The sequence below is a fragment of the Labrus bergylta genome, chromosome 7, assembly GCF_963930695.1.
Source record: "Labrus bergylta chromosome 7, fLabBer1.1, whole genome shotgun sequence".
In the NCBI taxonomy this organism is placed as follows: Eukaryota; Metazoa; Chordata; class Actinopteri; order Labriformes; family Labridae; genus Labrus; species Labrus bergylta.
The window spans coordinates 27,295,546-27,322,942 of record NC_089201.1 but is presented as its reverse complement, the minus strand read 5'-3'; the positions used below and the strand labels follow the sequence as shown (position 1 = coordinate 27,322,942).

Below are 27,397 nucleotides of genomic sequence, written 5' to 3'. Positions count from 1 at the left end.
CGAATGAAAACAAGCTTTCTGCTTATGTAGAAAAAGCTGCTTAATGATTTGAAGACACACCAGACCTCTGTATTAGTTTTGTCCCCTTGTTGTTTTGGTCTAAGAAGCACTGTGTCTCATGAGGGGCTGTTGTTGATCGAAGGTCATATTTTGGTTAATCATTGAGGTAAAGGTAAGATTGGTGAAACTCTACTTCCAAGGGTGACTTGATGACTCATTTTAATGCAGGATCAGCAAAATCTTAACTGAAGAACACTCGTGGAGAGGACCAGAAAACCCAGAAGGCGATCTCCTTTCTTGTTTTTCTTCTACTTTTATTATTTTTCACGCTTCTCTCTCATCTTTTTGCCCCTTCTCGCTCTCTTCTTCTTCTTTTAAAATATCCTGTATTCTCCCATTCCTATCACTAATTTGTGTCACCTTGTCTATCGTCATTCTTTACATACCTGTTCAAGCAGAGCTGCAGACCTCGCCGACGTCTTCTATTGTCTGAGGACTTAAAGTTGTCTGATTCACTATCACTAATTTGTGTCACCTTGTCTATCGTCATTCTTTACATACCTGTTCAAGCAGAGCTGCAGACCTCGCCGACGTCTTCTATTGTCTGAGGACTTAAAGTTGTCTGATTCACTATCACTAATTTGTGTCACCTTGTCTATCGTCATTCTTTACATACCTGTTCAAGCAGAGCTGCAGACCTCGCCGACGTCTTTTATTGTCTGAGGACTTAAAGTTGTCTGATTCATACCTCGGTTTTGGGGTCACGGTTCGATGAGTGAGCGTTCACACTAGGCAAATCCATACAGTGCCCAAACACGTTTGACCCCCAGCGTCTAGTTTGTTTGACTACTGTGAGTGCTCAGTACTGTGCTCAAGCATGGTGCACCTCCTTGGCCCTGTCAAGTTTGGTAGAAGTGTGCTTTGGCACCATATAAGCACAGCACAAGAACACAACGTGGACATGACTTATAATCGATCCCCACCTGGTTTAATCAAGAAACCCAGGATTCTAAGAGGGCCGTATCTGAACAAAAACCACTCAAAATAAGCCAGTAAGTCAGTAACGTTGAAGTCATGTTCTCTGAGTTCTCCATTGTTAGACTAGAGGAGTTTCACTGTTCCGCTAAAATAAAGTCTATGGCCATGAGTTGGAAGTCGTGAATCAATCAAGCCCCCTGAAATGTCAAAATGTTAACCGAACATTGTGTTTGTTTTTACTGTCCCTCTTGGATGACATACAATTTAGCGATGATCTTTAAGCGCTGAAATATACCCTGTTGGGCCTGGAGCAGTGTGTGTGCAGGCCAGGGGGACTGGGGAGGGGGACGATCGTGCTTCAACACGGCACGAGGCAACTGGGTGCGCCCTGTGAGTTCAGTTTAACAGGCGAGAAGGAACAAAACGTCCCAGATGCATATTTCGAGGTTTCTCTAATTTCTTCAGAACCGACAGTAAGGCAAGCTACAGTTTGTTCCATCCATATTTAGGAATACCTGAGATAGTCGATACAGCCTGTAGTAAACATTAAACAAAAAAATAAAGAAAAATAAGCAAAATTATGCAAACAGAAAGGGATAACATCTCCTGTTTGAAAATATGAAATCAAAAGAATGTCAAATATACAACAAAATACAACATGTGCCCTCGGGAGCAATTTATCATATTTCTGATTTATAAAGTGTTTGGTCACATAGTTGTTTCAGCGGTTACACAAGTAAAGGAGGATGGACTGCACATGGGATGGGACATTATAAAGAGGCTTGAGCATTTTTAATACACACTGAAAGCCGGGGTCCTCTCCTACTGCATATAGTGTTATAGCCTTAATAATATATTAGCTACTGTAAAGTCTTCGACCCTCTCTGCTCCCACATCCAGCACACACATAATGTCCTGCTGAGAATCAAGTGAAAAATAATGACACTTCAAATTCATCTCATCAGGCTTTTCTTCTTCTTTGTTAGTGTCCCCTTTTCTCTCTTGTCACTTCCTTCTCCACCTTCTCTGTTGTTGTCCTTTTAACCTCTATCCTTATTGTTCTGCCTTTCCATTCTCAATGCATCTGTTTTTGTCTTGCACCCTCCTTCTGTTTCCCGCTGGATAGAGGTCTCCCAGTCAGTGAGACGCAGGCCTGGGATCTTCCTCTGCCCTAGCTCCCCCGCCCTCTCAACATGCACTTTGCCCCTTCCTGGTTCTGGCTCAGTGAGCTGTGTTAAAGGCTCTGTCCTCACAGCCACCACCCCGCCCCCTCTATCCACCATCCGCTCAGACTCGGCCTTGCTGGAAAAAAATTTGTCCTTCTCAGAGGACCTGCTGCTGGCAGCCCCCGGTACAGTAGGACTGCTGTGTGTCATCAAGTAACAACTTCACAACAGTGCCGCATTGGCGCCTCTTTAGAATATTGAGTCAGCAGTAGGACAATTCACACCTGGAACAAGTTAACTTGTGTGCTCAGGAGAAATTACTCACATGCATGGTGTGATTACCCAGAGTTCACTTCTAAGGATTCTGCTACCTAAGCATGTGGTTTGACATGCAAGAATGACCCAAACTTAAGCCAGGTCTAAATATCATAATGAAAATATCAAGAATAGGTAAAGGTGATTATAAAGTTAGTTTTGTAACTGTTGTTGTCATAATAACACTTATGCATTGAAATAATAAACTGACAGTTTGCCTGGATTTCTGCTCCTTTGACCTGTGTGTTCAAAATGTGTCAACTGAAGCCAGACTCTCCTCTGTGATCAGGAATGGGCAGTGGGGGCAGCGTCGGCAAGGAAGCGGGGCCTCTGAAGACCCTGCTAAGACAGCAGACGCAGACAGCTCTCGAGCAGAGGGTACGATGACACTGGACGATCACACATGCTCACTCGTGTATTTCCACACTTGGTTTAATGTTTTGATATTTAACACTGCGAAAGCAAGCCTGAGTTTCAGTGAATTTTACACAAAAGGGTTTTTGTTTCTGGCCTTGATTGACTAGCAACATGGCTTACTAGTTACTCATTGTCACACACTACTTTTCACACTGCTTGTTTCTTCATAAATATTATCACAAATCTACACTTGGGGAGGTGTTTAATGGGGAGTGGGTTTGTGTAAGAGCAAGTAATGTTCCCTTTCTTTGTCCTCTTGATTACTTATGCCACTCAGGGAGCGTCCTCCTCTGGGTTATTAATAAACACCGGGGTATGTCCCATCAGTGTGACACACTGTCTCTTCACATTTCCCCCTAACTCCCTGACCAGCCAATGGCCACCACCAAGTCTGAATCAACTCCCAACCCCACCTCTCCTCTGCTGTTTTGTAGATCTCGAAGGGGACGGCTGGGTTGAGCAACATGGCACTAAGTCATTGTGACTGTTTGTGTGTTTGCCTTGCGCCCACCACTCCCCTAATAGACTTGCAGACATGTAAGGCGGAGGGGCTGGCGGCTAGGAGTTTGAGTTCCCTTTATGCGTGAAGGGGCTTGCGACTGTGTGTGTTTGCCATCTGGTAAATTGTGTCAATCATCTCCCTCCTTTCTGACTGCAACGTAGAATGAGCACGCTCACCCCATCTCATGATTCTTGCGCCTTTGCTCCGATGAGAAGAGCTGTCAGTCAAATAATTGACCATCTTCCTTCCTGGTGTACTGGACAAGAAGGAAAGAAGTGGTAGTGCCACCTGATTTCTTCTCATCACATATATCTGCATGGTTGGAGATCCCAATACCCCTCAGGTTTTTCTTTTAAGGTGGTCATCACTTAACCTAAAAGGAAGCGATAAGAGAGATGCAAGCAGTCCCAAGAATTTCTAGCTCCTCGTGTCAGCGACTGCATGAATGTGCATCACATTGTTTGACTGGCCACAGAGGACCATCTGTTCTTTAAATGGACAGAGAGGAGCATGAAAAACAGAGTCCTGATCCTCAGCCAGGACTGTGTGTGTTTGTGTGTGTGTGAGAGTTTTCTTTACTATCAACTCTTAAGTCTATTTAATGCATTTATATAGATTTGAAATGATTGAATAAACCACCAAAATATAACAAATGTATTAATCATATGCTTCCTCAGTCACTTCCAGATCTATTTCAAATGCTCCTGAGTTTGTGCCTACAAGTGTAGGCTGGAATGTATTGAGTGGGGGGTAAATCTTGCATGGCGGGGTGTGGGGGGTGCAATTACTGTCGATCTTTGCTGCATGTTGGCAATTTTCCTGACAATGTTAACTACCTTATGTTGAGACACAGAAGTCAAAGATACAGTAACAGAGCTTTTAGGACTAATGGAAACAGGTATATTAAAGCCATCACATTTCCTATACACCAACACAGACAGTTTAGGGTTAGTAACATTATTATTATTATTCTCTAGTGCTGTATATTTAAAAAAATGTATTTGAAATCCATATATTTTACTTGTTATAGTCATAGGGGCCCAAATAGATCATGAGTTCAAACTTTCAACTTAAACACCATGACAGTTTAGACCTCAAGCAGCAAATGCACATAGGAAAAAATATATTTCCCCCTACTGTCAGTGACTGGTTCTGACTTTTCATCTGCAGGAGTTCCCCTTCTTCACCTTGACGTCTTTCCCGCCTGGTTTTCTGGTTCATGTTGGTGGAGTGGTCAGCGCTCGCTCTGTCAAATTGCTGGACCGTATACACAACCCTGGTGAGTTGAGCATGCACAAACATAGTCCAAAAGTGCAGTTTATCTCATGTCCTGTGCAATTACACGAGTGAGTTTCTCCTCCTACAGTGTTGTGTTAGTGTCCGGTCTTGTTGCAAGTGGCTGTTAGTTTATGCTGCCCATTTTCTCTTGTGTTGATGAACAGTTCTCCTGTGTATGGTGGTCCCCAGTGCCAACCTGTTTGATTGTTTAGAAACAATTATGTTCAGACCTCAGTAATGTGGGAGTCCTAAAGCAGGTGAAAGCTGTTCCCGGTCAACACTTTTAGCATGAAGTTAGGACAGTGTCAAAAATGTTCATGGATCGGGGCAACTTTCACCTCGGTTTGACTGACTGGCTTAGTGTAATGTAGTCTGTGCTGGTCATGTGAGGCTGTGAGTGTGTGTGTGTGTGTGTATATATATATGTATATGCTCTGGTCACAGTTTTGTTGTGTGCTGTGGTGCTGCCCCCTAGAGGTGAAGCTGCAATAGTGGTGCATGGCTCAAGTCTGTTGCCTGCTGCTTCTGTTGTATGTTGTTTGCTGCAGGTGGTGCTGTGGTGCATTACTTTGATGTTGTATTAATGCTCTCTCTCTCTGAGATTTCAAGAGGCTTCTAATCCCTGCATCAGTAATATCCTTTTCCTTATATGTTGTGTGTGTCCTGTAGACTTCTATACATCTGTGCAAGAAACAGCCATGGTCAGAGGCGTTCTGTCTTGTTCTTTCATTAAGTCTTTTTGTGAACGCTATGATAGGCCGGTAGGATGAACTGAGGTGAACTGTTAAGGGTGCAAAGTTCAACTTGATTGCAATTTCTTTCGAGAAAATATTTTCTGACAGAATCAGGAATGTTTTCACTAATTGAGAAAGACTCATGAGAAAATATGTTTAAGATTTGTTATTTTCAATTAAGTCAAATTCAGTCATTCTGTGGAAAAAAAACGGATGTATCTTAATTGTAGCTTGATTGGTTTGTGGAAATTATTCAACTGTAAGGTAATCAGACGTTTGATTATTAGGCCTCTTATCTACCTGTTTAAGCTCTTAGGCTTTGTAAATTCAGTTGGGAGCCTCATATTAAGGCTTCACTGACAAATCTTGACTGGGTTAGGATAAGCAGGGTTCTTCACAGAGGGACTTTGGGGGGGAATCAGCAATCCAATCACTTTAGGTTTGCGCATAGTTAAATAAACTGAAGGTGTGAATCGTTCTGAGGAGAGCCGTGTTCACTGTTGCTGTAAGATAAATGACTATAGCCTTTTCATTGTGCAATTCAGCTATACAGCGCCATAATGCATCTCCAGCGACGTTACGCTTTAAGACCATGCAACACGAATTAACAGAATGCAGCAGTGTAAAAATCCTGCAGTGTCCACACCTACAGAGTGGGGTATCAGGGGTACTAACAGAGGCGTGACATGGACAAGGCAGGATCAGCAGAGTCAGCGGGGAAGAGCAGTATGTGTATGTGGAGCTCCCCGCTGTGCCGTGCTTTTGCAACGCCAAAACTTAATGTGAATTCTACAGACTTAGACACCAATTTTACACTGCAACATTATGTACAAAGACGTAATGACGGCTCAGCTTAGTTACAGTGCTGTTGCGGAAACGCAATCTGAACAGAGCTTGTAATTTCCTATTGGGAGTCTTAATAGGGCTTATATCAACCTGAGAGAAACATAAAAGGTGCCATGTGGAGTGTTTGCCAGTGGTACATGTTTATTTGTTTTATGCACTAGCACACACATGCACTCTGAGTGAATGCAATACCTTCTCCATTGTTTCACGCAGTTCCACTATCTTGATCATACAGTAGGTAGTAACTTTAACAATTAGATTTAAAAACAACAGCTTTACAAATTTATAGATTTACACAATCCATTTTGGTTTTCTTTCTTTACAAAAAACTCCACAGTGCACCTTTTTTCAAGAGTACAGATCATAAATTAGTTAGACTGCTACTGCATGCTTCTTTTTTTGTGTTATATAGTTGCATTGCTCCTTAAGTCTTTTAAAGATGTTGTCAAGGCCAGTAGCTTTTACCTGAATATAGTGTCTTTTCAAAGTAACCGTGAAGTGGTGTCCTCCATGCATAGTAAAAGTGAAGTGCTGCTGTTGTGCTGTGCTTGGTTGTTAGACTGTCTCTTCTTTTCTTTTTCTCTCTTTTCTGTACTAACGGTGTGTTCTGGCCCAGCCTTGGGTAACACGCGCTCATACAAACTGCTAGACTGGAATAGTGTCACCGCAGGTATTTCCCCCCCTTTTTCTGCTCTCACCCAAGGAATGGTGGCAGCTCAGTGAAGCACCCAATACTGACATTTAACATCAAACATCAGATGATCCAAATATCCTCAAACAAATGGATCACAAACTGGACAGTGTATCTATGAAAAGTCACAAATTACTGAGCTGCCACCCTCCCATCTCTAATCTGTGTGAGTGTGTGCTGAGCTGAGTTGAGCATGCGCTGAGTCCCCACCCCACCTCATCCAGCCTTGCCTGGCTCCCCTGCCCCCCACCCAGCTCAACCTGCTGCACAGCAGAGCTGCAGCTCTGCCCTAAGGTTGTCCCTTCGCTGTTCTACCGCTTTCGCAATCGGCATCAAGGCCAAACCTGTCTAGACCGGAGGAGGTTTAGGAGGTTTACTCTGTGACAAAGAGCCACTGATCTGGCATGTGCAACCCTGACTCACTGGGCCGTATTCATACTGAGAGTGATTGGGAAGGAGGGATGGATGGATGCATGGAAAGCAGGCTGATTGGATGAGTTGAGGGAAATTTTAAAAAAAAAATAGATTTGGGATGTATGATGGAGATAGAAGAAAAGGCGTGAGTTTGGAGAAAGAAGGAAATGTGGTTGCACTCAGTATTCTAAAACTCCAAAACTAGACTAGATTTGATGGACTCTGGTGAATGAATATGGCCCTTCTCTGCCCATGAGCACATGGTCATGAGCGTGCACGTTGGTGAGCCTGTGCCTGCGTGACATGCTGCTTCTGGTTTAAAGGAACCCACTTTGTGGGCCCTGATGCCTGACCATTAATCATTATTCTTCATCCACTCAGTTGATCTCCCTTTGAGTTCCCCTCATTCATTTCTTCACCTTTTTAACCCTCAGCATTTGAGTTGATCTCTCTTTGTGAGCTCTGTTAGCATGTGGCCCTCCCAGGGAGTCATGGGGTACAGCTCAATACCCGAATCTAGCTAATCTTATTTTTTTTTTTTTTTTGGTTCTGTGACTAAGAACTAGCAAACCAATGAGTTCAGAACTGGCAATGATTAGGCTCTCCTGAACAATGTTAATGTTAATGTCAATGTTAAAAGTGAGGTGGTATTGGAGCAGTCCTCATGAGCCTATTGAAACACATCCATGGTTAAGCTGTATTATGATGAAGGCTCAATCCTCTTGACTTTAAAACCTTTTCACCAGGGTAGTACTTAACTTTTACAAATGTGTTTTGTATGTATTTTACTATTTAACCAGATTTTCTTTCTAAAGTCAGACCACAAAAGGGAAAACTTTACTAAAAGCCTAAATGTATAAGTCACCTGCATCCTTTCTGTCAGTGCGGCTGGCTGAAAGGAGGTGTAGAGTAGAGAGTGAGACACCATGTAGAAACATACACCTAACCATTGACTTTGCCTTCATCATCATCATTCTCCGTCTCTCATGACATCATTCTCATTGTCACCTTGTATCACAAACTTCTAGTTGGTTTTTGCTTGCTTTGATTCACCATTTAACCCATAAACCATCAGAAAACACAAACTGTCATTTATGTAGTCTGTTTTTTTTCTTCTGGTAAATCTAAGCTGTCAGGTTACACTCATTATTAGTCACAAACAGGGGTGTGCGATATTGACAAAAAACTAAAAACATCTCGATAATTTGGGGGATTTTGTAAAAAAAAAAAAAATATAATAATAATAACTTGTGTTCATAAAAGTTTTGTATTGTACTAGCTTGCTCTTGCTAATAATATATTGGATGTTGTCAGAGACATTATCAAGAAGTAAGGCCTGACCTATATGGGATATTTGGCGCCAATACCGATATCAATAGTGGGGAGAAAAAAAATCTGATATGGACACATTGGATGATATGTTTCTTTGATCTATGTTCGATCTGTATAGATATAGATATACACATTTAATGTGTTGATCCCTCAAATGCCGTTATCAAACACTTGTAGAAAAGATATACAGTGTAATGTAGACTAGATGGTCACTCAACTGGAAAATAACCTTTGAAACTCTGAAGAGTGATGATGCATTTTGTAATCCACATAGCGCCCTCTGCTGGTGAAAGAGAACTGCTAGTGTAATTCAATGATAATCAAATGAAATGCTGTTTGACCTGTGAATAAATCTAGTCATACTTGATATATACTAATATCGGCCTGGGGGATTAATCAGTTGAGCTCTATCGAAAACAACTTTTTAAAGAAAAATGCGTCTTATTTATTAACTTAAGACTTAATCACTCAAGTAAACACAATAAAACAAACCAGAAATCACCAGAGCAAGTGTTGAGATGAAACAGATCAAGTATGAGTAAACCATTTCAAAGTGTCCTACAGGATTTACTTTGTAAAATATTGCACCAAGACCAACAAAAACTATTACGTTAGCATTTTAAACTAGGTTAGACAGCATGTAACCTGGGTTCAAAGTAGTAACAAGTTTTTTGAAAACATCCTAATCAAACGTTTGAAATGGAGCCATATCCTTCGCAGTGTAATTGGTGACAGCGTTTGTTATTTCTGTTGCCCTTCTTGTTAAAAGGTACGCTTGTTGAATGATTCTGCAGAAGTTTTCTGAGTGTGTTTTTGCTTTGCCCGGTACCTTAGCTTGTCGGTCGTGGTCGACCACTCACTCCCCCCCCCCCCCCCCCCCCCCCCAAAGCTTTTCATATTCTTCATATTCTGTGCGATGGTTAATTTGTAGATTGGTGAAATAAGTTATTTGTCGAACTGTCTTTAACGCCAACCGCTTTCGGACGTAGTCTGCAGATTCAGATCCATCTTTTCAAAGCCAAAACACCTTGATGCGAGTCAGGATGAGCAGCGTCTAGCAATTAAATGTAACAACGTTGATTTTCGAGGCTGGTGGTGTTTGTATTTTGTCTCCTGGCGCTGTTTTTTTACTTCAGCCTTGCAGGCAGCTTCTGAATGTGTGGACTCTGAAGGCGTGTTTTGATTGTGTTTTGTAAAATGAGTGACCTACTCAATATTGTTTCACACATCAAAAAGACAACAAATAAGATATTATCTTATACAATATATATCGCACACTCCTAGTCACAGACTTTCAGATTTCCTGTTAGCATGTTTTTAGTTTTATTAATGCACTGTTTAGACCACTAGAGGTTTTGATTTAGCCAATCTAATTTGTCTTCTTTGAAAGCTGTTTGATTTCAGGATTTTGTGTTTTTCAGATGAGCCAGAGACTCGTGACGCCTGGTGGGAGGAGATCCGCCAGGAGATCAAATCTCACGCCAAAGCTCTTGGTTGCCATGCTGTTGTGGGTTACAGTGAGAGCACTAGCATCTGGTGTGTAGACATATTTACATTCATGTGAAAATACCACATCTTTATCCCTTTTTGCCTGCTTTTCACATTTTTAAATCACTTCAATAAAACCAGTTTCCATTTGCCTTAAACACACATGGTCTCTTGTGTTCTCATCCTCTCCCTGTTTGTTCTCTTTTGATCTCCCCCCCACTCACAGTGAGGAGGTGTGTATCCTGTCAGCATCAGGCACAGCATCCATCCTGAACCCTCGGTTTATGCGTGAAGGCTGTCTGGACATTGGAATCGCAGACCACAGGTTGGCACGGCTCAGAGACTGAGCAAACAGACCCTTTATATGTGTACAGTGTGTATCAGTAAGGATCGTATTGAGGCTTATACCAGATGGTGTGTGTGTTGTTCGCCAGGTTTGAGGAGCCGTCCCCCCCGAGCTGTGGCTTCTGTCACATCCCATATGATGAGCTCAACATGCCATTTCCCGCTCAACTCACCTACTGTTACCACTGCAGACGACAAAAGGTCTCAAATATATTTTTTATGTTTGGCTAAATCAAAGGCTTATTACAAATCATTGGTTGTCCATTGAATCAATACAGCCTGGTGATGATAAGAATGAAGTATCTGTATTAATTGTCCTGTTTTTCTGTAGGTTCCTGATGTGCTGTTCACAACAATAGACTTGCCGTCAGAAGCATCTGTCACGGGGAAGGGCTGCCTTATCCAGGCCAGGTTAATAATCTCAAAGTGAAATGGTTCAAACTCCATATATCATGATTTCTTAACCTGAGAGAAACAAACCAAATCAAGTCAAATAAAGCATCTACTGTTTCTTATACCACAATGCCTTAAACTATAGCATTTAGTCTTTGAAAAGTCTCAAAATATCAGTCTTGGTATCAATAAAATCCAGCTAATCTAAGAAACGGAGCCAGAAAGTAAGGTTTTCTTTTACAATAATCCTGCACAAATAAAGCCCTGGTTAGTTCTGCAGTTGAGGTTATTTATGGTCACTATTGAAGAGCATTTGGTATGCTGGGTGCCATGCTTCACATTGAAATAATAGAAAAGATGATTAAGACATTCGATGCTTTATATCAAGTCTGATAGCGACATACCGTAGATGTTTTAAATGACAGGGGTACCTAAGTTCTCCGATTCAGCAGCCACACCTATGTCCTCTGAAAATGTTTTCCCAGTGTTAGAATGCAGGCTCTCATGCAAGACACAAGTGACTTTCATGAAATAAATGCCATTGTTAATTGTGTTGTAGGCTGTGTCGACTAAAGAAGAAGGCACAGGGGGAGGTGAATGCAACAGCCATCTCCAACATGCTGCCTTTCATGGAGTACGAGCTTCACACACAACTGATGAACAAACTGAAACTGCGGAGCATGAACGCTCTGTTTGGCTTGCACATACAGATCAGTGTCGGAGAGAATATGCTCCTGGGTCTGGCTGTAAGTAGACATAAGTTAAAAGCTTAATTAGCCATACGTGTGTTTTCTGCAACACTGTCATTTAAATATGTGTGTGTGTGTGTGTTCAGTCCGCTACAGGTGTGTACCTGACAGCCCTGCCTGCACCAGGGGGCATCCAGATTGCAGGGAAGACTCCGGGAGACCTGAGCAACGACCATATCTCTACCATCCAAAAACGGATCAATGACACCATAGCCAAGAACAAAGAGCTCTATCAAATAAATCCTCCGGTGAGACGCACAACACGTGTAGCACCGCCAGTTACTCATTCATCACTGCAGCTTAAGTTTCTGCAGTGTTTTTCTCCACCCATTCGCCAAAAACAGAAAACATAGTCCATAAGAAACCTTGAACACAAAAGTAAATACTCTTAATAGAATGCTTTCATTATTTTTTTGTTATTAGTTTTGGAATTTTTTCATCTTTTTTTGTAGCTCTTTTTTAAATTAAGGAACTGTATTCATAAAAAAATGTTTTAGGGTTTGAGTGCAAACATGTAAGAATGACTTATGATTTCTTCCTCTCAGTCAGTGGGGTTTGTATGAGGTACTTGTCAATGGTGAATGTTTTGAGGTGCAGGTTATACCGAAAGAGCGGACAGTGTGCCAGCTGGGAAGCTCAGCTATACATCGCTGCAGACGGAGCAACTTGTTCCAAGTAATTTAGTTAAAATGAAGAAAAACTGACCTAAAAAGACAATCCAGATAAGTGTAAACGATGGCTGAACAATATTAGAAAAAGCTGAAATAGCAATATTTTTCTTTCTGCATTTCATATTGTGATTTAAAAAAAAAAAAGGAAGTTATACCAGATTAAAGCAGTATCTTTTTCTGTACATTAATTACAATTTCTATCAATTTCAAACAACTACACTTTTAATTTGGGTCTTTAAGTTATTATCAGATTTCAAATCTAATCCCCACCTCTTACTTTCATCACACACTGGGTCCAGCCCTGTAACAGCGACTGCAGAGCGCACACACATGGACTAGAAAGAGGAAAGGTGGAGAGATCACAGGCGGAGCGGCATATTTCTTTATCAACTTCATAAATAAACTTAAGCTCTCAATAAGCTCTCAATTGAGTTATTTATACCTCAAGCTGAGTCATACATTATTTACCTGAACAGCTGACCAGTGCGCTGCAGGTTTGGGAGCAAGTAGGTGTTGTGTCAAGAAGCTAGTGCTCCAACAAAGTGACTACTTTATGGAAAATTAAAGCGCTGGGAATTTTCATTATATATAACACACACTTGACCCGACATTGTTTCTTGGGTTGTGTTTTTCTAAAAAAATTAGCTAAACATGGCACAAGTTGTCCCAACCGACCGCAGCGATGTATAGCTGAGCTTCTGTGCCAGCAATCTCGATGAAGAGTCAGAGCTCACAGGCATCGACTTTGGCTAACACACTTATCATTGACGAGTCCCTCACACAGCCTCACTTGAAAAAAAAAGAACTATCCCTTCATTATGGTTGTATTTTCCTCTGTGATTCTTTTACACAAATACATTTGAAACAGGTCCATTATTTTATGGTTGTCTCTGTTCCAGTGGTAAAATTCTGTACATAATCATTCAATAAATGTAGTGTGTTTATGTGAAGCGTGATAAACTTACCCCTCTTGTCTCTCTCTGGTCGTTAAAGAAATTATTTGCCCTGGACCCTGAGGTGTTCTGCGGCATAAACATGGTACTGAACGCGGCAACTTTTAGCTGTGTGACACAGCAAAGCATGATGAATACTTCACTGTATTAATCAAAAATTCTACACTACTTTGACTATTACTGTGTAACAGCTCTTAACTGGGACAAAGGAACTATTTGTAACCCACTCCAGAGTCACCTCTAGAGGGCAACCCACTGTAGACTGTATCTGTGTTCTTGCATATTTATTATGACCACCTACCCCGCCCATTCACACTCACCTGTGTATGTTTGTGTGAGCGTACCATTCCTTCCTCTTCCAGATTCATATGCACATTAACACCAGCTGTGCGTGTAACATTTGCAGCTGACTGGATGCTTGAGTGAGTGTGAGCATGTGGTGTGTGTGTGTTTGAATTAACATAGTCTTTTTACTAGCGAGACAGATGTGAGATGCAGATGTGGGCTGCTGCTGTGGTGTTCTGGTGTTCAATTTGACATCTCTTATGATCAGGCCTCGTGTCTCTGTTTTTGCCTGCAGGAGCTGAACGAGGAACTGGTTGGTTCTCCAATTCCCGAGCCGAGACACCGATCCAGACTTTTTCGATCTCACTCGGAGAGCTCAGACGAAGTGTCTGAACTTGACCTCTCCCACGGCAAGAAGGATGCCTTTGTCCTGGAGGTATGTATCTAAAACAAATTAAAAAAAAACACATGTAACTATTTCCAGCGACAAGAGTAAGCATTGACTTTGATTTCCCCAGATTGATGACACTGATGCTGTAGAGGACATCCACTCCCTCCTCATTGATGCCCCTCCTCCCTCAGGTACTCTCAATCTACTCACTCCACAGCAATGACAGCACTTCATCACACACTGCTCATGCTCAGTGTGTAACCTCCTGAATGAGGCGAGGTAATAACATTATTATACATCTGCTTCCAACATCCTTGTTTCAATTCCCACTTTTTTTTTTCTTTAGGCTTCTACAGCTGCAACACTGAGGTCATGCCTGGAATAAACACCTGGACTTCAGGAGTTCAGGTTACCCTCCGTTATTTACTTTCACTTCCTTTACGTACACAGCATTCTGTGCATTCAAGAAGCTAATAGGAAAGAAGTAATATATTGTGGTAGCATTTTAATGCATGCACAGTGGGCAGCTGTACATGATTTATATCTCATTATCCAACACACAAAAAAATGTTTTCGTGAATATGTGTTTCTATTAATATTTCATTTCATTTCATATTTGATTTATTTGCTCAATTCAGTGTACGGTTTCAACACCATAATACACAACAAAAAATATTTTCTCATAATGCTGAAACACTGTTCATGAGCAAACAGGAGCAGGAAGAAGAAAACTTATAATACCTGCCCCTTTCCTAATAACACAAGATACTGTTTAACAGAATGAGATGGCTAGCTTGTTGTTTTCTCTTACTATCACACAAAACAAAACAAAAAATAGATCAAAAATATAGAAACAATCAGTTAGATTAACTCAATACATTCATAATTTCCCAGAACCTTTTCTTTATACATTCTTTTAAAATGAATGATACTTCAGCAGCATTTTAAATGATTATAGAGAGAATTCCATAATTTAACTCCATTTACTGAGATACACATTTGTTTTAATGTAGTGCGTGCAAATGGACTTTTAAAATGAAATCTCCGTCTATGATCCTCCTCATTAGATGTAAATACAAACAACTTCTGTACATTTTCGGGTAAGGATCTATTTCTAGCTTTAAACATACTCTGTACAAAACACCAAAACATTTACACAATTTTCTCTTTACATATTCTATGTGAGGTTTCCACGTCAGTTTTTCATCAATTATGACTCCCAAAAATTTTGCTTCAGAAACTCTTTGAATGAGAACACCGTTTACAGACATGCCGATGTGTTCCTCCTTTTTTCTATTTCCAAAAATCATAAATTTAGTTTTATTCCAGTTCAACGACAATTTATTTTCATCAAACCACAATTTCAGTTTATCCATTTCACACACTATAGTCTCTGTAACGGACTTCAAAAATATTTGTGTCATCAGCAAACAAAAGAAATTGCAAAATGATAGAACTTTGACAAATGTCATTAATATACAGATTAAACAATTTTGGGCCCAAAACTGATCCTTGTGGGACCCCACACATAATGTTTTTAGACTCCGAGTCAAAACCAGCAAACTGTACAAACTGCTTTCTATTTTCCAAATAACTTTTTAACCATTCATGTGCAATTCCCCTAATTCCATAATTTAGTAATTTGGATAATAACAAATCATGGTCTACGGTCTATATCTTCCAGATGTTTACATCAGTGAGGGTCTTCAGGCTGAGTAATGCAAACCTTACAAACCAAGGCTTGAACAAGATCTTCACTGACCTCTGTGAGAATCTGCTAAAGGTAAGTAACACAAGCAGTGCCGCTCTTATCTTTTATAACAGGCATGAGAAACTGTTTCACTGTTTATGGCCTTTTGCTGCTCTGTTTGTGTTTTGAATGAAGAGATACAGATCAGTTTCCTGTGTTTGTTACAGAGTTTCTACTTTAAGTTGCGCTCGATGATTCCCTGCTGCCTTTGTCATCTCAACTTCACTGTAGCAGTGCCAGAAGACGAACTTATACAGGTGAGAAATGTCTGACTTTGCCTGATTGTTTTGCATCAAGGTAAGAGTTGATGGTCAAAATAGAACCTTTTCTTAATCTATAACTGTGCCTCTGTTTATCTGTATCCTCCCAGGTCGCAGTGACAGCAGTTGCTATGACCTTTGACAAAGACCAGACTCAGGAGAAGCCAGCAGAGAAGCCCATCACCAAAGGTCCGTCCTGTTTGGGGAGATAACTTGTTTCAGTGACATTTTTATTGTTTTATTTTTCTTACACAAAGGATGACAGATAATGAAACCTTGTAAGCATCGCTCACTTTCGGTTGCAGCTTGCTAAGTCTTAAGGAAATCCACTTTTATAGCAGTTTAAATATATTTTATTCTTAGAGCTTTTGTTAACATCTTTGTATAAACAACATTTTCCTTGCACCATAACAAGGGCTCATAAATATTGAACCACTGCCGGGCTGAAAGTAAATTGGAAGTTGTGAATTTTATTTATTCAACATTTTTTTACCAGGAGGTCCCTTGAGGTGGAAATTTTTATTTTTCCAGGGACACCCGATCAAGACAAAACAGCGCTTAAAATTGAATTAGAAATAAAACAGAGAACACAGAAACTAAGAACAAAAGGGGAAAAAGTTAACCCTCAAAAAAAAAAGGTCAACGCAATTCCCAGCTCTGCAAATTTTCGCTTGGGTCTTTTTAAGATCATTTTAGGACAGAATTAATTTTTTTGATGATTAAAGAAGCGATGAGTAAATTACACGGATTAGCACATCTTATTCTTTTCTCTCATTTTCTGAGTCCAGTAGTTGAGGAGTAACCATGCTTCGATAGGCTAATATCAATGTTTAACAAACCTTTAACCGCAAGAAGCAACACAAAAATGCTTTTAAGAGTTTGTTCCAGTTTTAGTGAAGTAAGGAAACAGAACTATCCTCTCAAGACGAAGCTCCTCTAAACGTTGTAGCCAATTTGAGAAGAATCACGTTGGCTGTGTTTCTGTGTTTGAAATCTGGCTAAAGCCGCCTCATGATTCTCTGTGTTACCTTTTAGGATCTGGTGACACTGAAGAGCAGCTTCAGTTCTCCATGGAGTTGTGCGCAGACTCATCTCTTGCCAACTCACAGCCACCATCCAAAATCTCAGGTACATATTTTTTATCACTCTCTGACCTCTTTCCTAGCCCCCCCCCCCCCCCCTCACTAATAGGCATTGCCCATCTCCTCAACTAATGCTTTAGGTACAGTCTCTTTATTCACTCCAGCTGCAAAGCTCTGCCACAATCAGCTGGTTATGGTTCATTCGGAAGGTAAATAAATAGTGATGTTTCAAAGCACCTACAGTGAGAAGTTGTGTTTTTTTGACTAGACGAGATGTCATCCTTCTAACTCGGTGTAGCAAACTTCCCTTCATTTGAACAGTAACAACAGGAAGCCAGCAAGTACTCACTCTAGAAGGCGCTTTTTGGTGTGTGAACATTATTAGATTTAGGAAAGGCAAAATACCTAGTGCTGTGTGACCTTCTTGGAATGGTCAAAGGTCAACCTTGAATTCTTCTTGCTTTCTGTCAAGTGCACGGACAGACTTTGGTCTCTTTTCCTGTGTGTGTGTGTGTGTGTGTGTGTGTGACAGGTGTCCCAGAGAGTTCAAACATCTCATCTAGAGGTAAGCCTGAACCATTCTCAACTGTACCATCTCCCTGCTACCAAAACTACTACACTGCCCTGTTTTGACTTTTCATCCTTTAGTCTCGGACAGTTGTCCTGCACTGCTCCCAAACCTCATCCACTTTTGTTCTTTTCTTTTCGTTTTTACTGTGTCCTGTTTGTTTTATTTTGTTTTTCTGTTTGTTTTTGTTTTTTCTCTTGTTGTGTTGTTGCGTTTATGTATGTTTTGGGTGTGGGCTGTGTTTTCTGTGTGGGTGCGTGTGTGTATGCGTGTGTGTGTGTGTGTGTTTGTGTGTCTGTACGTGTGTGTACGTGTATGTGTGTGTGTGTTCTCTCCAGCTGCCTCCGTTGATTACGGTTCCTTTGCAGACAGATGCAGCACCTGGCTAGAGCTGCTTAGGCTGAAAGCTCACACCATAAGACGAGGATCAGTTAAGACAAGTAGGAGGACACAGTCTCTCACAAACACAGAACACACGTATACAACCAATCTTACACAACAAAGTACACACACACACACACACACAAATGCATACGTGCTCGCGCGAGTGAGCTCAAACACCCCTCCATGCTTGCCGCTGGGCGGGGGGAGGGCGGAGCATCTTACACCAAGCTCCGGCTATTTTGGCAAGAGTGTGAAAGTTGAAGCACCGCCCCTCAGATTGATCAGCAAATCAGCAGCTTGGCTTTGAAATGCCTGTAGCCTTGGTAACCATGATTGTGATTTTATACAAATTTTTGGTTGCTATCAGCGTGCTTGTTCTTCGCTTGATCTGTAAGCACTTTGATCACAGTAACACGATTTCTTTTTTTGATTTTTATCTGCATTGGCATCAGCGAATTGATCTCAGCTGAGAAGAATAAGAAATGAATCGAGTTAAGGATGCAAGGGTGTACTGTACATGCGCAAATCACATGTGGTCGAGATCACAGTGGAGTGGTTGGTGGCACTGCTTTTCTCTGTAAGATGTGGTGTGATTTCTAGTCCTCCTGTGCACTGTAAGTGAACTACAATCTAACGTGTGGCTCTGAAGGTTCCTGGTTTGATGGATGTAAAAGCCACTTCAGGTAAAAATTGCAGTAAAATGATGGAGCATCTTTCACACTCTGGCTCGTGTATATGTGCCCAGCTTAGCTCATAGCTGTCTCTGTCCGTCTTCATTTCTCAAACCTCTTTCCAAAATGCAAACAGATCAATATTCCTCTCATGCACTGTGCCTCACTTTACTGCAAATACTGCATTCACACACATGTAAATGTACACAGCTGTGCCCAGGTCTGTCTGTCTGTCTGCAGACACTGTTTAACTGTCTCGTCTGTTTGCTCCGACTGCATGCCGTGCACGGCAGCACACGCTTTCCCAGTGATTGTCTTGGCACCATGCATCAACAACACTGCATGTCAAGTCACACATGTTCCTAACACGCACAGACGACTGACTGACTCGCATACAAGTTCACACACGTTGGTCCGTCCGTGCAAATGCTAGCAGCGTTGCATTTTTTGCACCCACATTCCACATTCACATTCCTTTCTGCTTTTCAGTTCATATTTGCTTATGATTTTTCAAACATACTTGAGTTTTTTTTTTTCCGGTCTCTCCATTCTCTTTTTTTCCCCTCTCCTCTCCTCTCCTCTCCCCCTCCCTTCTTGTTTTGTTTCACATTCCCTTTTTTTTTGGACCTGCTCTGTTCTGAACATCCAGTCTCGTCTTTGGAGCGCTCCAGTCCGCTGCCCGATGGACGATCCCGCTCGCTGCGCTCTACACGCTCGTTCGGCGGCACTTCAGTCACTGTGGTGAAGATGACGCCACTCTCCTTCTTACCTGGGACGCGCATCATTAAATACCTTGGGATCATCAACATGTTCTTTATCAGAGAGACTACTTCGTTGCGAGAGGTAACACTACTAGGACAGGTCACATGCATAGGCCATAAAATCAGCTTTTGCAAAGTGTAGACCTGTACCTGTGTTTGTGTGTTTGTCCTCTGCAGGAAGGCGGGGTCAGTGGCTTCCTTCACTCGTTCATAGCGGAGGTGTTTGCGATGGTTCGAGCCCACGTAGCAGCCCTTGGTGGTAACGCGGTGGTTTCCTACAGCATGAAAGAGTGTGTGTTTATGGAAAATCCAAACAAGAACCAGGTACTCTCCCAAAGCAATATATATCATTAATACACATCCTCAGAGTTAACTGTTTTCCCACGGTTTAATCTTCCTATCTTTGTTCCTTCTGCAGGCTCAGTGTCTCATAAACGTGAGTGGCGATGCGGTCATTTGTGTCAGGGAATCGGACCCGGAGGCCACTCCCTCGATGACTAATTCTGCACAGAGCTGCAGCAGTGAAACAGACACGGCTACATGACAGTGAAACAAAGAGCTGTGCTTTGTCTGCAGGACATTCAATCCGAGTGAACACTCTCCCTGAGTCTAGCCGTCCAAATATGAGTCATTTTTATCTGCCTTAAAACTCCGTAAAAGATCCAAAAGTTTGGACACAGGTAATAAAGAACAAGTTCTCACACACACTCGGATGCATGCAGTCTGTGTTGATATAGGAGTCGAGGATATTTCCTTTTTGTTTTTGTTTTTTATAACAGCGAGCATTTGTGAAGGAGATTCTGATGTACTGGTAGCTATTTGGCAATATGGTCATTTAAAAACGTTGAGGGTGAAGCCTACTGCCAAAGTCTCCCTGCTATGTATTAACAACCATCCATTTCGGCCATCTCTTTGTGCGTCAACACAAGAGACGCCTGAGGCAGCTATAACTAATTTGTCCGTCCACAGTTCACAGTGGGGGTCATAACATGGACATGCCAATAGGGATGCAAGTATATTCAGAAGGGTTAGGTAGGCTCTGTTTGGAGTTTCTTTCAGAATAGAGGCCCATCGGTTGACTGGTCACCTAATAACTGTATGAAACATGGCATTCATTCAAGTTTCAACAAAACAGGTGCTTCCCTTCAAAACTATAATTCAAACCTAACTTGAGAATTTTTAAGCTAGAAATTGAGAAACCTGGACTCGCTTTTAAAACCATTTTCTGATTGTTATAGATAATTGGTTTACACTTTTCAAGTTCTTTTGTATTTTATTTAGATTCTGTTGATTGCTAAATGTTATATTTCTCACACAGGCAATATCCTAATGATAATCAAATGTACTCATTAAGTGTCAAATAATAATGTCCCAGATTATTCTTTTCGTATTTATTGAATGACGAGTCAAATTTAGGCAACGATAACAGAATTCTGAACATATTTTTATATCGCATGGTAAAAACTGATGGTAAAGGGTGATGGGGGGGAAATGTTGGATGGGTGAAGTATCATAAATGCAGTCTTAGTCATGTATTCAGCCATTGAGGTTTGGGACATGAGATAATACATAGAAAACAGTCTTCAAAAATGTTTCTGGTTGATTTCTACTTTACTCTGTGTGTATATAGGGGCAACTTTTGCAGGATCAGTTCCTCTTCTTGCTGTCTGTGTCAAATTTAACTCACCTTTGTTAAGCCTCTACACTGTCTCTTTTGAAATCATGTTTTTAATAATAGTCATGCTACTGATGAGTCAATCATTTATGTTCAATACTAAAAAAAAAAAGCATCTTCTGGTGGAGGTGACACCTGGAAATATACCATGTAAATGTCTTCTCAAATCAGATTTTAGTATTTTTGTAACATGAAATATATGAAACCTTTACGGCTTATTTGCCTGTGCAATGACTTCCTGATGTTTTGATTGGCCGTGTCTGAGTATTAGTGGTACTCTTATCTCTTGTTGTGATCAGTTTCTAATATTTGTGTCTAAAACTTGAATGTACATATTTAGATGCTCTTGCTTTCTCACTAGCAGCATGCAGATCCACTTCTATTGCCATAAATCTGTATGCTTGCTCGCCTGGTTTAGTCTTGCACAATAAACTCAGACGAACCAAGATGCATCTGTTTGATCATCATCTATGATAAAAACTGCAGAAAGACTTTTTTTTTTCTTGGTAGACAGGAAGAAAGTCAAAATGAACATTACACTGCTATGTGATGCCAATATGAACCTTTCAGCTGTATTTGAACAACAGGAAATTGCTCATACCAAAGCTCTTTGACTCATATTTGTTCAAGAGTAAAGATCTGCTACTAACAATCTGCTGTATACACACGTCTTCTCTTTTAATGTACGTTTTGAACAAATGTGTTTAAGTAAGTGGTCAAATTTTTAATTTTTTGCACATTTCTTTAAAATGAATATCAAGCTTTTTGTTTGATTGGATCATTAACAAATAATGACACACGAAAAATAATGAAGATCAATAGTTAGTTTTATTTATCTACACAGTGTTTGATATTTTTGGTATTATTTAAAAAAACCCTGTAGTCTATGTACAGTACATTATAAGTAGGCCAGGAGCCAGGTCCATCTCACAGGGCTACCTTTTTTTTCCACTAGTATTTCTAGTTAGTTCATACCACACAACACTTCATTGTTAATATCACTGAGCTATTTATACTATAAAAAAAAAAAAACTTATTTATAACCTTAAATCTGAGCTCAAGATGACCCTGAACATTTCACTTTCTATGTCAACCCCCAAATTACAACTCCAAAAGTATTTTATTGTTCAGTTTTACACAGTCATTTTAACAGTTTCTTAACACGTGTTATCTAAACAAAGTCATTAACACATTTGAATGACTGCAATGTGATCAAGTAGCTAACCATCAAGTGGAAATCATACAACCGTGTTTTTAACCATTTAACCAATTAAAAATGTATACACCTGCTTTTATTCATACCAAAAAGGCAAACACAAAAACAATGTCACAATCATTGACTTCACTGTACACATGGGCGGTTCTAGGCAGGGGCCCCTAATAACACATACACAGTATTTGAGTCAACAACCGGACTCACAATCTAGATATAAATACTGTTACTGAAACAAATATAAATCATGGTATTTGATGTTGTGGTATTTGATGATGTGTGCTATTATTTGGCATAGTATTTATATATTTTTTTAAAGCGATCATCTTTGTCTATTTTTCACCTGGGTTTAATGTCCCCCTCTGACAAAACAACTGGCCCCAGTTTGGCCCCCTCAGTGAAACTGGTCTAGAACCGCCACTGACTCTACACATTAAACATCATAGTCAAAAAGTAGTAGGACTCATTTGAAGGCATCATTTTTAAGTTGGTGAAAATGTTTTTAATTGATATATTAGTCAAGTTTGAGTGACACTAATACTCAGCTTCTGTTAATGGAAACCCCTCAAGTAAAAAAAAAAAAAAAAAAAGTAGCAGAATGAGGAACATTACCGGCTATCTGGAACCAAAAAAAAACCAAAGCATGCTTCTTCCGACGCAACCTGAATGCAGCATAATGCCTGAAAAAAAAAAACCTGTAGAGACATCTTGTGGCTGTGAAGTGAAGTGAACATCTTCCGCTCACTGCTACGTGTCCCCCCCCGGCTACGTTAAACCCTAAACCCCCGCCCCGTCCACACAGGAACAGGCAGCAGCGGCTGGTTGTTGTCCCGCTTTAGCAGCTCAGACATGGGGGAGATCACGCTGCCACGGCGCATGTTCCTCTGGTGCATGGCGGTCATATACCTCGCTGCTTTTGTTTCCCTCTATGTGCAGATACCAGGTGAGACTCCTAACTGTTCTCACTGTGTTCAGGGTGGGCTCACAGAACTTAAAAGTTGCAGGTAATGCGTTAGCTTCTTAGCTGTGGACTTTGTCTTCCTGTGCTACTCATGCCTCGAAATGTGCAGAATAATCGCCTGGAAGTTTCTCTGTGTGGCCGCAATGAAATGTTCTCCTGCTCTCTGCTGACTCTAAAGGCTAACAGCTGCTAAGAGAGGGACTCAGAAGTGTTGTGAATACATGAATGTATGAACCAGAAACCCTGTGTGACGTCGTCCACGCCCATGTGATGAGCATTTTTTTTATTGAGTTACACTACAAATCACACAGTCTCACTCATAGACTGTAAATATTATATCTCATATTTTATATCTCACTTCATTTTCATTTTTACTTTAACTTCATTCACCACTTTAATTCTAATTTTAATAACTCTTGCCACAACTGGAAGTGAACATACCTTGTATTTTTTTCTCCCTTTCTCTGTAAATATGTTTGATTTTTAACTTCTTGCTATTTTTTTTAATAATTATATTCCTGTTTCCTGTTTTCTTGAGCTGTTGTAACGCAAACATTTCCCCCATGGGGGATCAATAAACTTTATCTTAATCTTTATTTCTAGGCAACTGTGTAATGTATTAGAAACACTTTTAAAGGAGTTTGTTTATCTTGGGGGGGGGGGGGGGAACTGCCAACATTGCAATTGGCAATGAATGGATTTTGAAATCATTAACAAAGTAACCCATATTTTCAGAGTAGTTTGTTTAAAAATAAATAATAATCATGAATTAGAATAACAGAATTCTTTCACAGTTTTTTTCATACTTTAAAAAACATGCAAAAATTACATACATGTCAAAGTTGTGCTTGGTGTTTTTATATCTCTTGTGGCGACAACTGTGTGGAAATGTTAACAGAGAACCGAAGTATTTGAATGAGGAAAGATAACAAGTTTTGATGCACAATAAAACCTCCTGTTTTAAATAGTATAATAATACTGTGACACATGCTGTCGGCTTCGCATTTTGCAGCAGAAAACCAGATCAGCGCTCACGATTTCTCACAATAGTGAATACCATTTGATTTCTTTCTTTTTCTCTTGATGTGTATTTGATCAATCTGCAGGTCTCTATGGTAACGATGGACTGATGCCTGCTCGGAGGCAGCTGCGACATAGTGGGAAACCTCTCGGGGAGCAGCTGCTGTCCTCTCCCACCCTTCTGTGGTTTGGCCCCACGCTCGGCCTGGACACGCACACCGCCATGGAGCTGCTGTGCATTCTCGGCGCTGCGCTGAGCCTCGCTGCTATCCTTTTTGAGGCTCTCAGAGACAGCGTGGTGTTTTTCTTCCTCTGGGCCATGTACCTGTCCATGTACCAGGTGAGTGTCGCCTGACAAGTACCTGCTTGTTTTTCCACAGATTCCTGCAGTCATTTTGCTCCTTCCACTCACGTTTTTGATTCTTGTCTCAGGTGGGGCAGGTATTTCTCTACTTCCAGTGGTAAGTGATGATTCATGGATTTCTTTTTTGTAATTAACACCGCAGTGCTTTAAATAGCATCTCGTCAAAGGAAAGGTTTATGTCATCCTCAGCCCACTGTTAATGACACCACATGTTTGTCTCTGCTGCTGTGCAACAATAATGTAAACATCATTTCACTACCATTGCACTCTTTCGATCCTTTTCAACGTTGCATTGTTGATTTTTTCTTTTTCTCGTCTTCATCACTGATCAGGGACAGCTTGCTTCTGGAGACCGGTTTCCTCTGTATCCTGGTTGCTCCGCTGACATTAATCCGAGGGTCCCGAGCTGTCAGAGAGCACGATGGTGTGACCTTCTGGCTGATCCGCTGGTTGCTCTTCAGACTCATGTTTGCCTCTGGTGTGGTGAAACTCACGTCAAGATGTCCTACATGGTGGGGCCTTACAGGTACATTTGATTATGTGTATAGAAGGGCGAAGAGTGCTTTTTTTGTTTGTCTGTTTCATGTATTTGTTTGGATCTACATGAGAAATGTCGACTTTTTAAAGGAACTGATAAAAATTGAATTTTCTCTTTCTTTTGATTAATACTGTTTTTCCATGTGTGTCGACCAGCTCTTACGTATCACTATGAAACTCAGTGCATCCCCACACCGGCGGCCTGGTTTGCCCACCAGCTACCAGTGTGGTGGCAGAAACTAAGCGTGTCGGGGACCTTCATCATCGAGATCGCTGTACCTCTGCTTTTCTTCAGCCCACTGCGCAGACTCCGACTCGGTGCTTTTTACCTGCAGGTGAGTTATACTTTGATTAGTCCCTTTTTTTTTGTTGTTATTTTTAAAAAAATGTTGTCATTTCATCTTCTTTACCTTGCCTCTGTGACTTTTCTTAATGTTGCTTAGTGCCGTGCTCAAGGTGGATTAATGTTGAGTCTTTGTAAATAATATAACAGAGTACGGTCTAGACCTGATCTTTTTATTTAAAGTGTCTTGAGATAACTTTTGTTATGAATTGGCACTATACAAATAAAGCTTGATTGATCTTAGAAGTCTACTTCATTGTTTTTCCTAACACAAGTTTAACCCCAAGGTTGTCCAGTTGCTTATGCTTTGAAAGTTGCACAACAAAATTCCTGAAAACAAACTACAGTTAGCTAAGGTTTGCAATGTTATGGACTGTTTTTTTTTTATGTCACCCCACTAAAATGAGTGATGGCAGCAGGAGTTTAAAACACAAATATGGAATAATATTCTTCTTCTCCTTTAGGTGCTTCTTCAAGTTCTCATCGTTTTCACTGGAAACTACAATTTCTTCAACCTGCTGACTTTGGCCCTCTGCCTGTCACTACTGGACGATCAGCATGTGAACTTCTGGCTACGCAAGAAAGACAAGGCGTCCAACAATGGTATGACAAATGTCACTGTTGTTTACACATGCAGTCTGAACAAGCTGATGAAGTTGATAAAGATTACTTTTACCGGGGTGGATTTGTTTAATGAATAGTAATGGTTCTTGGTGTATTTATTTTTGGAATATGTTGCCATCAGCTGATATCTGTTTATTTGACACCCATTGCCTGGAAAATCAGTAATCTCACTGTGATCGGGAAGAGTTTAAAAGAACAGTACGCTTTGAAAATCTGAATTTGGACCCGAGATGTTTTTCCTTTCTGTCTGATAGTGTATTTCTGATTATCACCACCATGCTGTCTCTCTCTCTTTTCTGTCAGACTCCAGGTGGTGGTCTTGGCTGTGTTACCTGGTAGAGCTGGCCGTCTGGTCTCTCCTGATCTTTGGATCAGTTGTGAGCTTTGACCTGCAGCTGGATGCAAAGAAGAAGATCATAACCTCCAGGACAGGTGTGTGAGATTTATCAACTTTAATTACATCGTTTCACATTTTTGTAGTTTTTTAAGTTAACATGTATGTCCTTGCAGCATTCACATACCACCAGTTTAACCAGTTTCTAAAGACTGTCACTATCCCCTGCATCTGGATCGGTGTTCTATCCCTTACCTGGGAGATGATCAGAGCCATGTTCAGGTAGGACTCTCCTTTGTGTGTTTGTGGACTTTCTTGAATGCACATCAGTGAGCTTTCTTTGTATTAAAGAAAAATGTGATTGTCCAGCAGCAGAAGCAATAAAAAAACATGTGTTCTGTTTTTCTAGGTGTGCATGTAGATCAGGTTTCCTGAGGAGGTTTTTGGGAACTGTCCAGTGGACTCTCTTTGCTGCTGCCACCGCTGCCATGTTCACTGTTAGTCTGGTGGGTAGCAGGTGGTTTCATTTAGTTTTAGAAAGTTAATATCATTCAGTTTAACTTTATCAAAACCATATATACACTTGGTGGATGGTTGAAAATGGAGTTTTTAACATGCCTGACCCTTCTTTCTCTGATCTGTTCCTCTGTTCCAGGTGCCGTTCACATATATCGAGTACGACTCAAACGCCAGGTTGTGGCCAGGAGTGCGTCAGGCCTATGATCTGGTGGATCGCTACCAGCTGGTGAACTCATACGGTCTGTTCAGGAGGATGACCGGGGTCAGTGGGCGGCCAGAGGTCGTTATCGAGGGAAGCAATGATGCAGTGACGTGGACGGTGAGAGAGAAAATACATATCATGGATAATAGTTCAAACAGCATCTAAATATCCACTTAATGAA

At 40.9% G+C, this 27,397-nt stretch overlaps 2 protein-coding genes across 19 annotated transcripts in view; both read left to right on the top strand.

Annotated features, from left to right (window-relative positions):
• c2cd5 (C2 calcium dependent domain containing 5) overlaps positions 1-21,549 on the top strand; it is a 28,351-nt gene extending 6,802 nt beyond the window's left edge. For 2 of the 18 annotated variants that reach the window (XM_065957246.1, XM_065957264.1), the window contains 24 exons: positions 2,105-2,329; positions 2,749-2,837; positions 3,154-3,189; positions 4,549-4,657; positions 6,853-6,906; positions 10,095-10,209; positions 10,388-10,486; positions 10,596-10,707; positions 10,838-10,917; positions 11,459-11,645; positions 11,735-11,896; positions 13,313-13,357; positions 13,853-13,993; positions 14,076-14,139; positions 14,295-14,356; positions 15,633-15,731; positions 15,866-15,955; positions 16,069-16,147; positions 16,994-17,086; positions 17,573-17,605; positions 17,947-18,048; positions 19,313-19,506; positions 19,602-19,748; positions 19,843-21,549. In XM_065957246.1, the coding sequence (XP_065813318.1) occupies positions 2,105-2,329; positions 2,749-2,837; positions 3,154-3,189; positions 4,549-4,657; positions 6,853-6,906; positions 10,095-10,209; positions 10,388-10,486; positions 10,596-10,707; positions 10,838-10,917; positions 11,459-11,645; positions 11,735-11,896; positions 13,313-13,357; positions 13,853-13,993; positions 14,076-14,139; positions 14,295-14,356; positions 15,633-15,731; positions 15,866-15,955; positions 16,069-16,147; positions 16,994-17,086; positions 17,573-17,605; positions 17,947-18,048; positions 19,313-19,506; positions 19,602-19,748; positions 19,843-19,968 (2,543 nt within the window). In that variant the 3' untranslated portion in view covers positions 19,969-21,549. The remainder of the gene's footprint in view (positions 1-2,104; positions 2,330-2,748; positions 2,838-3,153; positions 3,190-4,548; positions 4,658-6,852; positions 6,907-10,094; positions 10,210-10,387; positions 10,487-10,595; positions 10,708-10,837; positions 10,918-11,458; positions 11,646-11,734; positions 11,897-13,312; positions 13,358-13,852; positions 13,994-14,075; positions 14,140-14,294; positions 14,357-15,632; positions 15,732-15,865; positions 15,956-16,068; positions 16,148-16,993; positions 17,087-17,572; positions 17,606-17,946; positions 18,049-19,312; positions 19,507-19,601; positions 19,749-19,842) is intronic. The other 16 variants (XM_065957256.1, XM_065957259.1, XM_065957257.1 and 13 more) reach the window with 13 other exon arrangements.
• A 348-nt stretch (positions 21,550-21,897) lies between these two features.
• The window catches only part of lmf2a (lipase maturation factor 2a), an 8,944-nt gene continuing 3,444 nt past the window's right edge, over positions 21,898-27,397 (top strand). Inside the window, exons 1-10 of the mRNA XM_020627619.3 lie at positions 21,898-23,255; positions 24,380-24,633; positions 24,726-24,754; positions 24,990-25,183; positions 25,351-25,529; positions 26,002-26,140; positions 26,465-26,593; positions 26,672-26,777; positions 26,905-27,001; positions 27,151-27,333. Coding sequence (XP_020483275.2) covers positions 23,162-23,255; positions 24,380-24,633; positions 24,726-24,754; positions 24,990-25,183; positions 25,351-25,529; positions 26,002-26,140; positions 26,465-26,593; positions 26,672-26,777; positions 26,905-27,001; positions 27,151-27,333 — 1,404 coding nt within the window. The 5' untranslated portion in view covers positions 21,898-23,161. The remainder of the gene's footprint in view (positions 23,256-24,379; positions 24,634-24,725; positions 24,755-24,989; positions 25,184-25,350; positions 25,530-26,001; positions 26,141-26,464; positions 26,594-26,671; positions 26,778-26,904; positions 27,002-27,150; positions 27,334-27,397) is intronic.